The sequence below is a fragment of the Cupressus sempervirens genome, chromosome 1, assembly GCF_028749045.1.
Source record: "Cupressus sempervirens isolate cs-2001-9-10 chromosome 1, ASM2874904v1, whole genome shotgun sequence".
NCBI lineage: Eukaryota > Viridiplantae > Streptophyta > Pinopsida > Cupressales > Cupressaceae > Cupressus > Cupressus sempervirens.
Window position 1 is genome coordinate 836845276 of NC_143118.1, and position 17717 is coordinate 836862992.

The 17717-nt window shown below is 36.4% G+C and overlaps 1 protein-coding gene across 2 annotated transcripts in view; it reads right to left on the reverse strand.

The window, feature by feature from the left end:
- The window catches only part of LOC149580455 (protein REGULATOR OF FATTY ACID COMPOSITION 3, chloroplastic-like), a 134127-nt gene extending 117000 nt beyond the window's left edge, over positions 1 to 17127 (reverse strand). For both annotated transcript variants that reach the window (XM_089791118.1, XM_089791109.1), the window contains exons 1-2: positions 16812 to 17127; positions 15744 to 16019 (exon numbers count right to left, since the gene is read on the reverse strand). In XM_089791118.1, coding sequence (XP_089647244.1) covers positions 15744 to 16019 — 276 coding nt within the window. In that variant the 5' untranslated portion in view covers positions 16812 to 17127. The remainder of the gene's footprint in view (positions 1 to 15743; positions 16020 to 16811) is intronic.
- Between the last annotated feature and the right edge of the window lie 590 nt (positions 17128 to 17717).

The following is a 17717-nucleotide window of genomic DNA, read 5'->3' on the forward strand; positions in this document are numbered from 1 at the left end:
CAAGGGCTTTCACCTCATATTTCTCTCTCATAATGAAATATGCAATACAAGGGCTTTCACCTCATATTACTCTCACATAGAAATATATACTACAACAAATTTCACCTCATATTTCTCTCTTACAAAGAAATATAAAATACAAGGGCTATCACCTCATATTTCTCTCACAAAGAAATATGTATTTTAGCACATAATAAGAGCAACTGATGTTGAGAATCTGAGATTCCCTATCTACAAAGACTCTCTCAACAAGGGTGACATTCTCATAGCTTTGATTATCACAATAAATTACAGCTGGCTCCAATGTTTGACCAAACAAGGAGCTTTCAAATCCACACTGCTTGATAACCTTGTTGATCCTTTGCAAAGGACTTGGCACTCTTCCTCTACCAATCAAGCTCCTTTTAAATCTTCTTGAGCCTAAAGAAGTCATCCCTCTTCAATCCATCACGATCTCCTTGTAATTAATCACATTCTCCATCTGCCACTCAAGCTCCCTCTAAATCTTATTGAGCCTAAAGAAATCCTCCCTCTTCAACTCATCAAGCTCTTCCAAATGACTGAGATTAGCAACCAGACAAAGATGATTTCTTTTACCACCTCTTGTAGGTCTGTCATATGATGTACCCAAATGGTATTTCAGAACTGCACCAAGAAATCATGGCAGACCCCAAGCTGGGAAGTCTACAAAATTCCTCCACAAGATTTTTAGTTTACATATAATAGCGGGAAAGATCCACAGAGTTGAAACAGTGATTTCAACCTTGAATGGCACCACAGCTAGCAACTGACATCTTTAGAAACTACTGAAAGTCTTAATAGCTCCGCACTAAATAAGAAGTCTGTTCTTTCAATACTCCCAATCTGCAACTACAATCTTCACAGAAATACTAAGGTCAAACTACATATAACAATCATAGGAGACTCCAGCCAGCCTGGCCAAAGTTGAACCTTGTGCATCTTTTTTTGAAGTTTATTGATTAATTCTTTCCCCAAACAGCTAGAAACTGACATATTTAGAAACTATTGAAAGTCTTCAATATCTCCGCATTAAATAAGAAGCTTGCTCTTTCAAAACTCCCAATCTGCAACTACAATCTTCACAGAAATACAAAGTTCAAACTACATATAATGGTGATCATAGGAGACTCCAGCCATCCTGACCAAACTTGAACCTTGTGCATCTTTTCTTAGGTTTACTGATTAATTCTTTCCCCAAACCCACTAATTTGGCAGCTTCAGGCTGAATCAGAGTACCCAAAATAAGTTGTTCACATTACTTGTAAACCTTGAGGGCTGAAAGTATCAGATTCACCCTTGTCCACCCAGATTAGAAGACTAACTTTGAATTCCAAGAAGGGTTTTTGTACTATGGTCCTGCTGATCTCTAACTGAACAAGTTGCAGAGGCCATACGGGCGTGGGTAAGTTGCCAAGAGAGGGTGTACAGACTGGAGTGGAGAGCCATACAAAATTGCTGCAAGGAGGCCGTACAAACTAAGGTGAAAGCAGGTCATACGGTGGGAAATACCCAGGCCGTACGGTATAAGATGTACCTAAGTCACAAGGTTCGAGTTCGAGTTCAAATTCGGATGAAGTTCGACAAGGTAAAAAGTTCGGAAAAAATTCGACATTAAATTCGCCTTTGCATAATTTATTTATTTTAAAATATAAGTAATATATCTACTAGATTATCAAATAATTTAATATAGCTAAATAGATTAGAAATCATTAAATGTAGACAAGAATATAAATATAAACCACAAAGCACACAAGAAATTGCAATCACAAATATCTATTAAAAGTATATTTACAATAAATCATAATTTTGAATAAATTAAAACTACTAAAGTAAATTTGATTTTAAAATTAAATAAACTAAACAAATTTTAAAATATTTATAAATTGACTAGATTATTATTTTTATTTTTATTCAAATTTTGTTAATTTCATATATTACTAACTAATGTATAGAAAAATAACAAAATATTAAAATTTAAGAATGAAATGTTTATATTGAGCATTAATACAAAATAAATAAAATATTATTTTATATCATTATAAACATCGAACAAAAATGTCCTCTTAAATATTTTTATAAAACAACCCTAAAAATTAAACTCTACAAAAAATCTAATTTAAAAATAAGGTGTGTCCGCCACATTCAAAGTTGAAAACTGAGGGAACAGGAGTGGAAGCCACATACGCAGAGGCGGGTGTACCAGTTTTCAATCTTGTTTAAAAAAGAACAATTTTTAAGCCTCTATCAGGTAGTATTATTTGCATAAGGGGCAACGATAGAACCAAAGCCACTAACAGTAGATCGAGTTGTTGCAACGACCAGTTTGCAGCGATTGGAGCTTGAAAGTTAGCTATCACCTATCGAATCAGAGAAGACATGGCCAACTTTCCTGATGAGTTACGTCTGTGACTACAGCATAAAGGAGTTGCAAAAGTCATTCGATAGGACACAAACATTTGCATTCTGTAGGAATAATTGTGAAAACTCCACAATGAAGCCTGCGATTCCTTTTTAATCTAAAAAATACACAGTTGAGAACGTTTTCTAAAATATATTTTGAATAAAAAAACCTAACCCAAAATTCCCGTATGAATTTATGGCGAATGAAAACAAATTTTTTGGGGTTTTTTAAAATTCGCAGGATTTTGAATTTCACTCATGAAATTTGCCGAACCTTGTGACATAGAGATGTATGATGAGAAAGGGATCACTGTTATGGCCGTATGGTAGAAAGAATTGGAGGTCGCACGGATGGGTAGGAATGTCGTAGGGTAGCTGTGGTAGGAGTACGGTGGGGAGAGTGAGGAAGATGTATGGTGGGGCTAAGGGTCTGTATGGCAGGCTGTACTGGGCGTGGGTGAGTGATTGGACCATGTACAGCAATGAGCAAGAAGTAGTACGGAAATGGCAGGAAGCCAAAACGGAATTCACCCTTATTCATACACAAAACACAATAGATGCTGATGAAACCACACAATGAATGCGAATAATAATTGCCAGAAGATAATGCTCCAATTTGCCAGATCTGAACAAAGTATTACATGCACCAACAGAATAGGGTGAGGGTTGAATCCCACCGAAACCGCACAAGCCAAATAGGGAAGATCTTTCACTTCCGAAATGGCGAACACTCCCGAACTCCAACAGGAATTCGCAGTACAGAGAAATATAATCCAAAGCATGCCTACAGACTACCTACAAGCCGTGTTTAAATACCCATCAGGAAACTTTCTGAGGGTGTACAAAGATAGTTGACGGCGACACAAATTACGAAAACAAAATAAAAATGGGTCCGAGATAAATTAAATCAATTGGCCTGTTACAAAGTTTAATTTATTATTTATTTTATAACGGGAACATTACAGTCCTCCCGTCCCAAAATTTGCTTGTCCTCAAGCAAATGCAAACCCGGTTCTAAATCTTCCGTAATCAGCTCCTTCAGTTCTGAGTCAGGGACTAAGTAGATCTTCCCATCGAGATAAATGATGTCCTCAATAACTTTGTATCTTTCATCGCATACATGACCATCCATCAACTCACATGCAAAAGTGTTCTTGGAATATTCGGCCAATAGATGGGACTGCCAATTATCCAAGGAATGCGGTGAGGTGTTGACTATCTTGTTTTTACTTGCAGCGTCTGGGGCCAAATCCTGTTTAAAAATTGCCTCCATCTTCTTGATTGTGACTTCCCTCGATCCTTTATTTGACATTCTTTTTAGCAACACCTTGCCATCCCTCTCAAATGAAAAGTCCATCCTTTTGAAACTTTGAGTGTACTGGTCAAAAGTTTCCAACTACTAGATGCCCAAAATGATATTAGTATCAACCAAATCTACGACAAAGAAATCATCTACCAGGGTATAGTTTCCCATGGAAATCTGTAGCCATGGGATCACATGAGTGCAAGGTAACAAAGTTCCTTCTGCAACCTTAACCTCAATTCCTCCATGCTCAACTACGCGCAGGCCTTTACTAGTGACCAAAGATGAATTGATGAAATTGGGTGTAGCGCCACCATCAATCATGATTGGGACTCGTTTTCCGTGAAGTGTGTCGCGAACTCTAAAGATACCACCTCCAGTCGATGTAGTGAGGGTAGCAATGGAACCCCATTTTTGTATCAAGGCATTTATTCTCTCTTGCTGGGTAATTTCTTCGTCAGTTGCTGCAGATATTTGTTCTTCGTCGTCATCAGGCATCACCTCAATGTAGTGAATCTTTCCCTTCTCGAGGCAGCGATGACCAGGACCCCATGGTTCTTTGCACATGAAACAGAGCTTTTTCCTCTAGAGTTCTTGCCAAGAATCTTCATCAAACTGAGGTTTTTTCTAAATTGACTCCTTGTCTTTGTCTTCTTGTGGAAATGGTGTTGGTGTAACTGCATGAGTTTTGGAGGAAGATGCCGCTGTAATGAGCCTTGCTCAAACTGACCACAATTTGCCCTACTTTGCTGCTTGTAATTTTGTCAAACAAATCATGTGCAACCCTGTAACTTGTTGGTTTGAGTACATAAATGTTTTCCGAATGATATCCAAGGTATTTACTATTTGCAAAAGAGTCCTATGATGTTTAGACAAGGTCCTAGATGCAATGCAGATTTCTTTTTGTATTTTGAAATGCAATAGATGTAGTATCATGACCTAAATGTGCAGCTACAGCTTATAGTCATTATATCAAACAGTTGACGTACATCCTCAGATTCAACATTCAATGCTCAAAACAACAAGTGATAACTACCAACTATTGATATGGTATTGAGAATGCAATCTTCTAACAATGATGTCAATGCCAATGCCAAGACTCTTGGCTTACAACTCATATAATAATTACAAACAGATTTGATACAAAATGTTCACCTACAGCAGCTACCACGAAATGCATCTAAGTTATCATTAAGCTTGTATAAATCAAAGGAACCTGGAACATGAAGTTGCCTTGAAGCTATGATGAATTAGCAAGCAATATCTTGAATGATAATGACCTCTTGATGCCGAAACAATCCTTAGACCCAGCCACCCCTGTTCTTATTTCTATAAAATAATTCTCAGCTTCTATGCCCTCCAAAATGCATCCAACTTCATCTTCTAACCCTCTTATGAATTGCGCCCAGGGTAGAAGAGAGAATCTAACCAAGTTGAGGGAGTTACAAGCAAATTGTGGCCTCCATTATGATTGTAATTTTCTGATGTTTGAATTATCAAACTTTCCCTATGCAATCTACCCTTTATGACCTGGAATCAAAAAGAATTTGCTGCCAAATGAGGAGCTAACAATATACCCTGCAAAGAATCATCATCTCCACATTGTCCCATGCAAAATTAAACGAATATGTTGCTCCTCTATGCCAAATCGAATCTCCTATATGCTGGCCCTAATGACTGTAATAAAATCAGACTGATATCAGATTATAATGAAATCTCCAGCTCCAAGCTTCATCAATGGAAGCTCAAACTTCTCCAATTAATGGCTCCAATTGAAACTCCAAACTGGCAAAAGAACTTGGCCCTTGGCCACCAAATTAAGCACAAGTGAAAGGACTGGAATATCCTTCCCACAGCTGCAATAATTCGGGTGATATTTCACACCCTCAAAATTGCTATCAATGGGAGTTTTTGTTCCCAAAGACAAAGTGATTATCTGCCAACCACTTGGCTCCACAAATACTCAAGAAGAAATCATCAATCATCAACATCCAATCTGCCTAGTGAGAATGAAGCCCAGGATGCCTATTTATTCTTTTTTTCTCCACTTTCTCTAGAAACTCCTAGAACATTATTTTATTTTATTTATTAAGTGACTTTATAAAATATTTTATAATTCAAGTCACTTTATTAAATTAATTAAATATAAAGTTACCTTTTAATATTTATTTATTTGATAACTTTATAAATAATTAACTTAATACCACTTATTTATTTAATTAAAATAATTAATTAGTCATCCTCATAAAATATTCATTATTTTGGACAACTTAATTAATTAAATTAATTAAATCAAATTACTTCCAAAGTGGGGACATTACAGCGGCCATGCCACGCACCTTCTTAATAGCTTCATTGAGTGTACCCAAGTTGAACCCTTTTATCCAGCCTCTCAAAGGCTCTCTCAGCCCATCCATGAATAACACAATTTGACGTCTTTCAAAGATGTCTATGACTAATATGGACAACCTTTGAAACTCAGTGACATAGTTGTCTACTATGCCGGTTTGCTTTCACTAAGCTAAATCTTTAAAGTTTACCTCAGGATCCTTCCCATCGAAACAATCAATGAGTCTCTCAGTAAACTCAACATAAGAGGTCACTTGGTATTGACCGAGAGTGACCAGTCCATGATGCCACCACTCATGCACCACTCCTTCCAGATGAAGTGTTGCGAACTTGATTGCTTCCTCTTCGAGCATTGGATTGAGTTGGAAATAGGTATCTGTCTTTAGAACCCACGACTATGCGGTAATGACTCCAAATCCATCAAATGACAATAAGTTTACCTTTCCGATCTTTCTCCTGAGATTATCATTAAAATAACCACGATTTCCTTCGCCAGAATATCTCATTCTTAGATCAACATAGTCTCTGTAAGATATATCACCTTCCATATTTGCGTTCCGCCAATCTTCTTGAAGTTTTTCTTGCATTTCCTCAAAAGTGGGCTCTCCTCCTTTGTGTGGTGCCTTCGTCCTTGGAAGGAAGATGGGTATTAAGGGTTAAGAGCGAGAGGGTTGAAAGTTTGTCCTTCCGGAAACAAAATCGTCGCTATGCCCATTTTGTTCTCTTATTGTCTTTCCCTTGGCCAATTTTTGTAGAGTTTCCTGCATAAGCCTTTGGGTTTCATTGATTTGCATTTGATTTTTATTCAGCTCTCTTAAAAGATTCATGAGTTCTGTCGAGGATCCTGATGATCTGCCATTCTATCAATAGGGTTATTTTGTCTTCTCCTCCAAGTATAAACTTGCATTCACTTCCACAAGCAGGCAAGATCAAAAGCTCTGATACCACTGCAATGTTCCGGCTGATCTCTAACTAAACAAGTTGCAGAGGTCGTACGGGTGTGGGTAAGTTGCCAAGAGAGGGTGTACAGACTGGAGTGGAGAGCTATACGAAATTGCTACAAGGAGGTCGTACGAACTAAGTTGAAAGTAGGCCATATGGTAGACTAAGAAGGCCGTACGGTATAAGATGTACGGTGAGAAAGGGATCATTGTTATGGCCGTACGATAGGAAGAATTGGAGGCAGTACTGATGGGTAGGAATGTCATACGGTAGCTATGGTAGGAGTACGGTGGGGAGAGTGAGGAAGATGTACGATGGGGGTAGGAGTCTATATGGTAAGTCATACTGGGTGTGGGTGAGTGACAGGGCAATGTACGGCAATGAGCAAGGAGTAGTATGGAAATGACAGGAAGCCAAAACAGAATTCACCCTTGTTCATAAACAAAACACAATAGATGCTGATGAAACCACACAATGAATGTGAATAATAATTGCCAAAAGATAATGCTCCGATTTGCTAGATCCGAACAAAGTATTATATGCACCAATGGAATAGGGTGAGGGTTGAATCCCACTGAAACCACACGAGCCAAATAGGGAAGATCTTTCACTTCCAAAATGGCAAACACTCCCAAACTCCAACAGGAATTCGCAATACAGAGAAATATAATCCAAAGCATGCCTACGGACTACCTACAAGCCGTGCTTAAATACCCATCAGGAAACTTTCTGAGGGTGTACAAAGATAGCCGATGGTGACACAAATTATGAAAACAAAATAAAAATGGGTCCAAGATAAATTAAATCAATCGGCCCGTTACAAAGTTTAATTTATTATTTATTTTATAACGGGAACATTACAGAATGACTAGGTCTACACCATTCAAAATACCACATTAACTTCAATCCACGACAATCAGCAAGTGAATACACCCCATATGTTGTATCTTTCAGTAGCAGGGGCAACTATACAAATAGACTCTTTGTTTACCCTCACTCATGCTGTTCTTCACCATGTATGATATCCAATAATGATTGATGGTCTCCTACCAAGTCTTCAATTTCAACGCGCCATACAAATAGAAGATAAACTCTGCCTGTGATAATAATTCAGGACAATGATTTAATCTCTTGGGAGTTAGTGAAGAAATGAGAATCACATTCACTAGGGAAAGCCTTGGACCAACCGCAATAATATTATCGATTGCTCTAAGAAGGAATCCAGTGGACACCCAAACACCCATCTTGATATGCGGTAAGCTTATGTGCTCGACATTAGAACTTTTTCTCCAAACGTTAGAAATTGAATAAACCGAAAAATGTCAGCCCCGAATGTATTAATCTCTATTACTGCCGCCAAGACTGTAGTGGTTTGATAATATATCTCCAATATATTGATATCAAACAAATATGAAGGCCTGATCACCTTGAATAAATTTCAGGCATCCAAATACTTTGAAGTTCCAACGGGGATTTCTAAACTTCAATTTCTACAATTTATATCTATATATATATATATATAGATTCTGCCTCAATCCATGCTGACTCTCGGCAATAGCAACAATGGCTTCATCGAGCCCACAAGAACATTTAAGCCAATTTTTCATACAGCCAGGGCAAGTTAAAGAATATTTTATTTATTCATTGTGTCGTATAGTACTCAGAATTATTTAATACTATTCAAAATAAGCTCACGTAAAATATATTCCACCAAACTAAAAATATCGAAACTTTATGCTTATTTCCCAAATAAAATAATATTCTCAAATACCTCAGTTCTGCAAATATTTAATACTGCAAATTTGTTTCGAGTTGAGATTCTTTACATTCAGCCCAAATATGGACTCTGTTAGGAATCCACCCTCTGAAATAAGAACCAGGATTCCATGCAGCTCCTCTGTCAAACTCCTGAAGGTTTTCGTCTCCAGAAATCTTTGTCAATGACAAGCGTCACCAATTTTATCAGCTTCAATAAAACATCTGAACATTTGAAAACCTAAAGTGTTCGACGAGGCTCCATTATTATCTGCCTCTGCTCTCCCCAAATTGTATTTGCTCTGATACCATGTTGATTTTTTATAGCAAGAAATAGATGACACAAAATACATAAGACACAGAACAGAGATACCCTGAAAAAACCCTCCAACTTCAGGGGAAAAACCTAACCACAACAAAAAAGCATTTTATGAAAATAGGAGTCAGAATTTTACAAAGCTCACTAACTGAAATAATATAAAATCCTCCTCAGAGTGATAATCACTGACTACAGAATATGGATAATACTGAATGATAACAATGCCTTCAGAAAACAAACATGACTCTAGAACTGTCTTCCAACGCACCTGGCCAAAAATGTGATCCAAGACTAATCAAATAATAACACCACAATGATGAACACTTCATCTTCTGGCTGTTGTGGCAAAATAGAGTAACTGCAGAAACAAAAGCTGTGACTACATATTTTCTTGAACTGTTCATCTTCAAAAAGAAGACTCTTCATATTTCTCAAATCGTTCATGCATGAACACAGATTCTTTATAGTCTTAAGCGTCCATTCTCAATAGAATAAAATCACTAGTGGCATCATTTGAAACACATTGCATCAGACCACATCATGAACAAAGAAGGATCGGAACAACGTTGCAGAGGCAACCATCGAAGGTATAAAAGATAACTCCTGCAGCTATATATTGCCAACAGAGTTTTTCTAATAAATAGAAATTCGAGATCACACAAATATCAACAGTCATATTGCTTCACAACTAACACTGAGTTAACTGTGTTACTGTGCTATCTTTTTGTAAAGGTGGAACTTCATAAAGAAGTGCTGATATTCCAAAAACAACAGATGCAATCACGGAGATTTTAGACATTTTTAGTCAAGCAAAATGAGTTCTCAAAGCCATTTAATATATCTTTGATAGCTTTCTCTGATTCTCATAAACACAAAATATTCTACCATGCAGTATGCCAAAGGGCAGGTTACAGTGATTTGCAAGCCCGTAAAAAACACCTGTGAGCAGTTCAAAACCAAGTTGCACAGGCCAAACAACTTTTGAAATGAATTACACAGGTAATGAATTTAATCTGACAAAGTCTTAAGATACCCATGTGACGCAGCCTAATGCTAAGGGCCTGTTGTACATTGGTAGGAAAACCAGGGTTTCATTGCTAAGGAACTTAATTTTCTTGATTTCATTCAAGTCTCTCCCACACTAAGAGATAAAATTTACAGGAAGGAGAACAAAACTATACAGATATAGTGTTGCTCACAAAGTTATTTCATTTCAGAAATAGCAAATTGATTCATTTTACGGTAATAGATGCAGAAAAAAACCAAAAGATTTTCTATTCATATTTGTAAAATTTACAATTTCTATCACTTTTCTATACATTTTATCCAGATTTTCGAATGCATTTGTTGGATACGATGTCAATTTGAGGTTCATTCCTTTTTTTCAATTTTAAAGTTTAAATGTAAATGATTATCCTAGGAGATGTTAAGCATGAATGCTGATGGTATTCCTATGGGGGAGTATCCTCGCAGTGTTGAAGACATGATTCAGAGGTCGTGTGCTGCATTCATGACAGAGGTTGTCATTGATGTCAACATACTGGTTATTCTGTGAACACTAGCAGTGCAGCAGACAGAGTTTGGCTTCACGCAGTTCGAGGATTGAAGATCAGCTAATATGTACTTGTGATAATGTTCTAGAGTATGTCTAGATGCTAAAATTAAGAGCGCGTGCAGAATTATGAAGACTGGACAGAGTTATAAGAATTTAGTGAAGGCAGCTTTCAGACAAAGTTTCTGGAAAGCAGGTACTGTTGTTTGGATTGTATCTCCTAACAAAGATGGAATTTGGTCAAGCGGACTTGGACAGAGGTTGAAGACATGTTGAAGATGCTTTGGTTAATCACGCACATTCAGATGTTCATCGTACGGAAAGCTATGAAGATTGTGAGCCAACAGATTGCTTGTAATTGAGAAAGCCAACAGATTGCTTGTAATTGAGAAAAGATGTAATTTTGTAATGTAACGTGTAATGTAATATCTTAAGTTGGTCCTCTATTATTATTGTAATTGGGAAAGCTTCAAGGCCAATTCAAAACCTTATTCTAGGACTTGGTATAAAGTACAATATGCGATCATATCTATTTGATGTATTGTGCAAGCTTACATGCGAATATCTTTCAGATCAGAGAAGTGTTTGGTGCAGTTGAGGCATGGTGAGCTTACAAGGAACTGTATTTAGCAAAGAAGTTGTTGTTGGACTGTGTTGATGTATACTTGTATTATTCAGTGAGGATAGTACTGAATTTTTTTGGATAGCGGGTCCATCTGTCTTCCTTTCAATTCCTAACAGGGTTGGAATCTCCTAACAGCGACTCATATTTGTTGGTTGTATTTCATTGACTACTAATAGGGTTCATCCTTTCACAACGAACATTTATATTAGTACAACATCTTGTGCGGACCATCCCCACCAAGGGGTTTCCCTTTGGCCAAGGGTTTCTCTAGATAACAAATCTGGTGTTATTGTGTATGGTTATCTTTCTATGGTTGTTGAATCAATTGTTTACATGTTTTGGAGTTAATAAGGATATTAAAAGTTATTTTAATTGGATAACTAATTCACCCCCCCCCCCCTCTCGGTTGTCCTGGTGTACTTTCTAACAATTGGTATCAGAGCATCAAGTCCTTGAAGGAAGAGCTTAACAGCTTAAGGAGATCTATGGCACATTTCAAGAAAGAAAGTCTGAAGTTTGATGGAGTTAATTATGACAGTTGCAAGGAAAAGATTAAGACACATTTGCTACGCATGGGTCCAGGGTATCGGTTGTTTACTAATAGTCTGAAGGATGTGATTGAAGAAGACAAGTTTGAAGGTTGTGAAAAAACAAAAAAGATATATTCATGTTCAATATCCTTGCTAGAGAAGCACTATAATCAACTCTTCCTGAAACTGAATTTGCTCAGGTAAAATCTTTAAGATTAGCTCATAAAATTTGGAAAGCTTTGCAAAGTACATTTAAAGGTGATAATCATGCTCAGAAGGTTAGATTACAGAATTGGATATGTTTATTTCAAGAAACTATAATGATGGAAGATGAATCTGTAAGAAGTTATTTTGGTAGAATAGGAATTAAAACTTGTGGAGGAGAGAAATCTAGAGATGAAGTTGTATGGAAGATATTGAAGACTTTGCATCTGCATACAGACAGACAACGCAAATGATAGAACAAGTTATTCCCTTGACAACTGATTTTACAAGAGAGGCTCTTCTTGGGAGACAGAAATGTGGATGAGATAGGGTGGAGAATTGCCTAGAGTTGAAAATGTTTTCAGCGCATTAAGTGTTCAACCTATGTTGACAAGGAGTGCAAGTACGAGTGGAGATTATGCCAATAGTTGCCGAACAAAAGTCGAAGACAAGAAGATTGAGGAAGGTCTTGCCCTACTTATGAAGAGAGAGCCTAAAGGTAATAAAATCTGGAAGGGTTGGACTTGTAATGAATTTGGTCATTATTCTTCTAAATGTCCTAAGAGAGTAAAGAAGTGTAAGAAACCCCATCAATCAAGAATGCCTAAGGATTGCCTTTTTTGCAAATAATGAGGAATTTAATGCTAGACTAGAAGAATTTTTGAGTGAAAGTGAGGATGAGAATGATGACATAGGATTTGTTGCTATTAAGGAAGAAAGCCCTAAAAAAAGAAGTTAGAGAAGAAAAAGCTATAGTGTCACAAGTTGAAAAGAAGAAATCTGATTGGATTATTGATAGTGGTTGCGCCCATCCCATGACTGGAGATATGAATAAGTTTGTTGAATGCAATAGCTATGATGGAGGAATAGTTAGAGTTGGAAATAATGCAGCCTGTCGTATAAAGGAAAAAGGATCTATTACACTTGATGAAAAGACTAACACTGATGATGTTTACTTTGTGGATGGTTTGAAACATAATATTTTGAGTGTTGGACAACTAGTGGACAAAGGATATCAGTTGCAGTTTACAGAGAAGACTTACATTATCAAAGACAAAGATGGTTCATTGATTGGTACTGGTACAAGGACAAGAGGTAATGTATTTCAATTGAATCCTACTAAGATGACATGCTTAGTTGCTAAGGTGGATGATAGTTGGTTGTGGCATAAGAGATTTTGTCATATCAACTTTGATAACATTGTGAAGGTCAATATTACATTTACAGTAAGAGATTTGCCTAAGATTGTGAAACCTGCTAATGTGATGTGTAAGGAATGTGTAATGGCGAAATAGAAGAAAAACTCATTTCCAAGCAAGAAATTTACTACATCAACGAAGTTGGAGATTGTGCACATAGACTTGAGTGGTCCTACAAAGATACGAGCATTCTATGGTAAAAGGTATTTTATGATTCTTGTTGATGATTTCACAAGAATGACGTGGGTAGCATTCCTTAAGGAATTCTGAAGTTTTTGAAATGTTCAAGATATTTAAAAGTAGAGTTGAGAATGAATCTGGTTTGAAGATTAGATCTTTGAAATCTAATAGAGGAGGAGAGTTTACTTCAAATGAGTTTAACAATTTTTGTGAAGATAATGGTATAAAGAGATAGCTTTCAGCCCCTGAAACACCTGAACTGAATGGGATAGTAGAAAAAAAGAACAAAACAGTGACAGAAGCAGCAAGAGCAATGATGTTTGAGAACAATGTATCTAGGATCTTTTGGAGAGAAGTGATGAATACAGCAGCATACACTATGAACAGAGTACAAATCAGACAAGGCACTGGTAAGACACCTTATGAACTTTGGTTTGGACATACACCCTTAGTAAAGTATTTCAGAATCTTTAAAAGTAAATGTTACATTAAGAGATGATGATATTGGAAAGTTTGATTCAAGAAGTGATGATGGTATGTTTCTAGAATATTCATTGAAAAGTAAGGCATATAGATGTTTTAATCAGAGAACTAAGACTATTGTTGAGAGCGCAAATGTGAGAGTTGATGAAAAGTTTAAAATTCAGGAAAGAATACTTGATTATAATTCTAATGAAGACACTAATCCAAGAATTAATAGAGAAAATGTTGAACAAAAAATATTTTATGAGACTTGACACTGATTTGCAAAATGAAATTCAGAGAGATGTATAGAGAGAAGAACCTAGAGTTGAAATCAGAGTTGAAGCGGTGATACCTAACAAAATCTTGATAAAGAATCACCCTGTTGAATAGATCATTGGAAGCAAAGATGGGATCTGATTAAGCAAACTTGGACAGAGGTTGAAGACATGTTGAAGATGACTTGGTTAATCACGCACATTCAGATGTTCATCGTACGGAAAGTTATGAAGATTGTGAGACAACAGATTGCTTGTAATTGTGAAAAAGATGTAATATTGTAATGTAACATGTAATGTTATATCTTAAGTTGGTCCTATACATGGTTACCAGGAGACCCGTCTCCTACACCTGGAGACGCGTCTCGGAGACCCCCAGTACCGGAGACACGTCTATAGGTACCGAAGACCTCCCCAAAAATGTTTGGATGCACGAGGTTTTGGTTGCCATCTCCAAAGTCCCCCAACCAATAATTGATGTCTCCCACCAAAAATATTGAGCATAAGGCATCATAAAACTCCTAAATCTTATCCTCTATCATCACCTCTTAAAAATTTGTTATTACTTATATCATATATGTTAGTAATTATAATGATAGCCACTATAGTTTTCCAATCAATTTTCTTAATTGCCTCTAGAAAGACTTGTCAATGATGTATAATTATTTCTTTATTAAACAACTATTAACGTCTCCAAGTTCCCCCGTCTCCTATTTTTGAAAATTAGCCGTACTAGTACCAGTACCAGTCTCCAAGGTCTCCAAGTACCCCAGTCTCCTGGTAACCTTGGTCCTATATTATTGTTGTAAATTGGGAAAGCCTCAAGGCTGATTCAATATCTTATTCTAGGACTTGGTATAAAGGAAAGGTCATTTCCTTGGATGTAAAGTATGATATGCGGTCATATCTATTTGATGTATTGTGTGAGCTTACATGCAAATATCTTTCAAATCAGAGAAGTGTTTGGTGCGGTTGAGGCACGATGAGCTTACAAGGAACTATATTTGGCAAAGAAGTTGTTGTTGGATAGTTTGATGTATACTTGTATTATTCAGTGAGGATAGTACTGAAGTTGTTTGGACAGTGGGTCCATCTATCTTCCTTTCAACTCCTAACAAGGTTGGTGCAACTCCTAACAGGGTTGGAATCTCCTAACAAGGACTCATATGTGCTGATTGTATTTCATTGACTACTAATAGGGTTCATCCTTTTAGAAGGAACCTTTATATTAGTAATCATCTTGTGGGTACCATCCCCATCGGGGTTTTTCCTAGTTAAAAGATTTGGTGTTATTGTGTATGGTTATATTTCTATGGTCGTTGCATCTACTGTTTACATGTTTTGGAGTTAATAAGGATATTGACAATTATTTTAATTGGATAACAGATTCAGCCGCACCTCCCCCCCCCCCCTCCAGTTATCTTGGTGGACTTTACTTTCTAACAGGAGAATGGTTACCCAACTTATTGAAGAACCTAATTTTTTTAAATCAATGATGGAAAAGGCAATTGATGAAAAAAATGTAGACAATGAGAACACCGTAAGCATGTTATACTTCACTGCAAACAAAAAGAAAAGCATGGTTCCTGAACTACTCTTTTTACCAAGAGAGACTAATATTTACCTTCAACAATGCAGCTTCAGGATATGCTTGATAAAGCTCCTTGTATGCAGGTGAGTCACTATGTTTATTCTTCCCAGACTTGGTTGCCATCAATATGACTGATGTTCTCCTAGGTACAATATTACGATAAATCTGGGAAGCAGCAGCTGGCTTTGCAGCACAAGACCCACAAGCCAATGCAGAGACAGGGCATTGCTTTTGCTTGTATCCTTCATTCTTCCTGAATCCCACAGCCTTGAAGTTTGCTCTTATTCCAGTCTGACTCAAGATCTCCATCTAACAAAACAGAGTTTCAACCATTGAAAAATAAAACGCTAGAAACACACAAAAAAAAGATTCGGAATGCATTCAATATCCATTAATTCCAAAGAATGTAATGCAATAGAATACAAGATAGACAAATTATATAAGCCCAAACTACGTAAACAATCCAAAGAATACAAAGCGTCACTGCAGAAATGAGGAACTGCTACGACGTTTGTGTTCGAGTGTCTGCTACTGCTTTTTCTAAAGGTTAATCCTCCTACTGTTAATTTTGATGATAAATTCTCCACTTGGGATGTGCTTGCACGACCTGTGGTTCACAATCCTTCTACATCAGCTTACATGTTGAATGATTACGGACGGATGAAGGAAGTACAATTCATGGTCACATATCTTAAATTTGAACTTAATTTATCCGCACACCTGAATATATTCCATAACCTCATCCAACGTTCGAAAATAAAATTATGATATAAACAGAGGATCCAGCACCCAACATACAGTACAAGCCCTTTCTAAACATAAGGCGCATTGCCGTTAATAGAATAATTTAAAGCCAAATGAACCCTTTAAAACAAAGTCTTCCCGGACTCTTGGTGTTTGCTGAATTTGGATGATATGCAATGAGTATACATGCTCTGTACATATTAAATGAATATACAGCGTTAAACATAACTCAGATATTCTAGTCTGATAACAATAAGCAGAGTTTACGTTAGAATTCCATAGAAATATGAGAGCGTGTACAACCATACGAGGATTTAACTACGACAGGCTAATAGATAAAACCAGAGATTCACATACCTGTTCACAGCCTCTTGCTGAAGTCCAACGCCCTCAAATTTCCTTATGCTCAGAGTGACCAGTGGGATGAATTTGTCGAAATGAAGTTCTAAAATGGTAACTAACTTCTCTTTCGGGTTTACAGGAGTAGAACTCTGGATAAATCCGAATAAATATTTATCGTCAATTTAAAATGCAATTTCGGTTTTTTTTTAAATCTCGTTCTTTGTATCACATCCATTATTAGTAAAAGTAAATTTCTAAAGATCATAGTGTAGGGTACAATAGATTAAATTATAATTCACAAATTTTGTGAATGCAAATCTTTTCACCATGTTGATTACTCGTAACGTATATGTCTAGTGGTAAGATATAGATGTTTCAATCAGGGAAGTGTATCATTACTGGTAACTTTAAACTCTATTTTCAATATAATTATATATTTAGAAATGTTAGAATTATTTGTCAATTTTTTTAAAATATTTTGAAAAGTTTAAAGATCATATTTATGTATTTATTTTGTTTCTAAATTCAATTGTGTGCAATTTTTTATTATCAATCTTTTGAATCACATATTTATCTCTTATAATTCTTTTGTCTTTGATGAAAGATCATGGCATGTGATGCAAAACATTGATGATAATAAATTTTATATAGTTAAATCTAGAAGGAGAACAGATTACTTATTATGGATTGTGGAAATATTGTCTCTCTACAAGATTGTATTGTCATTAAAATACACATATGATGATGGAGTAGACTTTTAACATTTATTCTCTTCAACCTCTCCAAACAAGACTCGCATAACAACTTCTAGGTTCTCTTAGATTGGAAGGTTCTCTTAATTGCAACTATCTTACAAATCCTTCTCTAATAGTAAGTTGACAATAGGAGATTTTAACAAAGGTGTGTGAATTATATATTTGG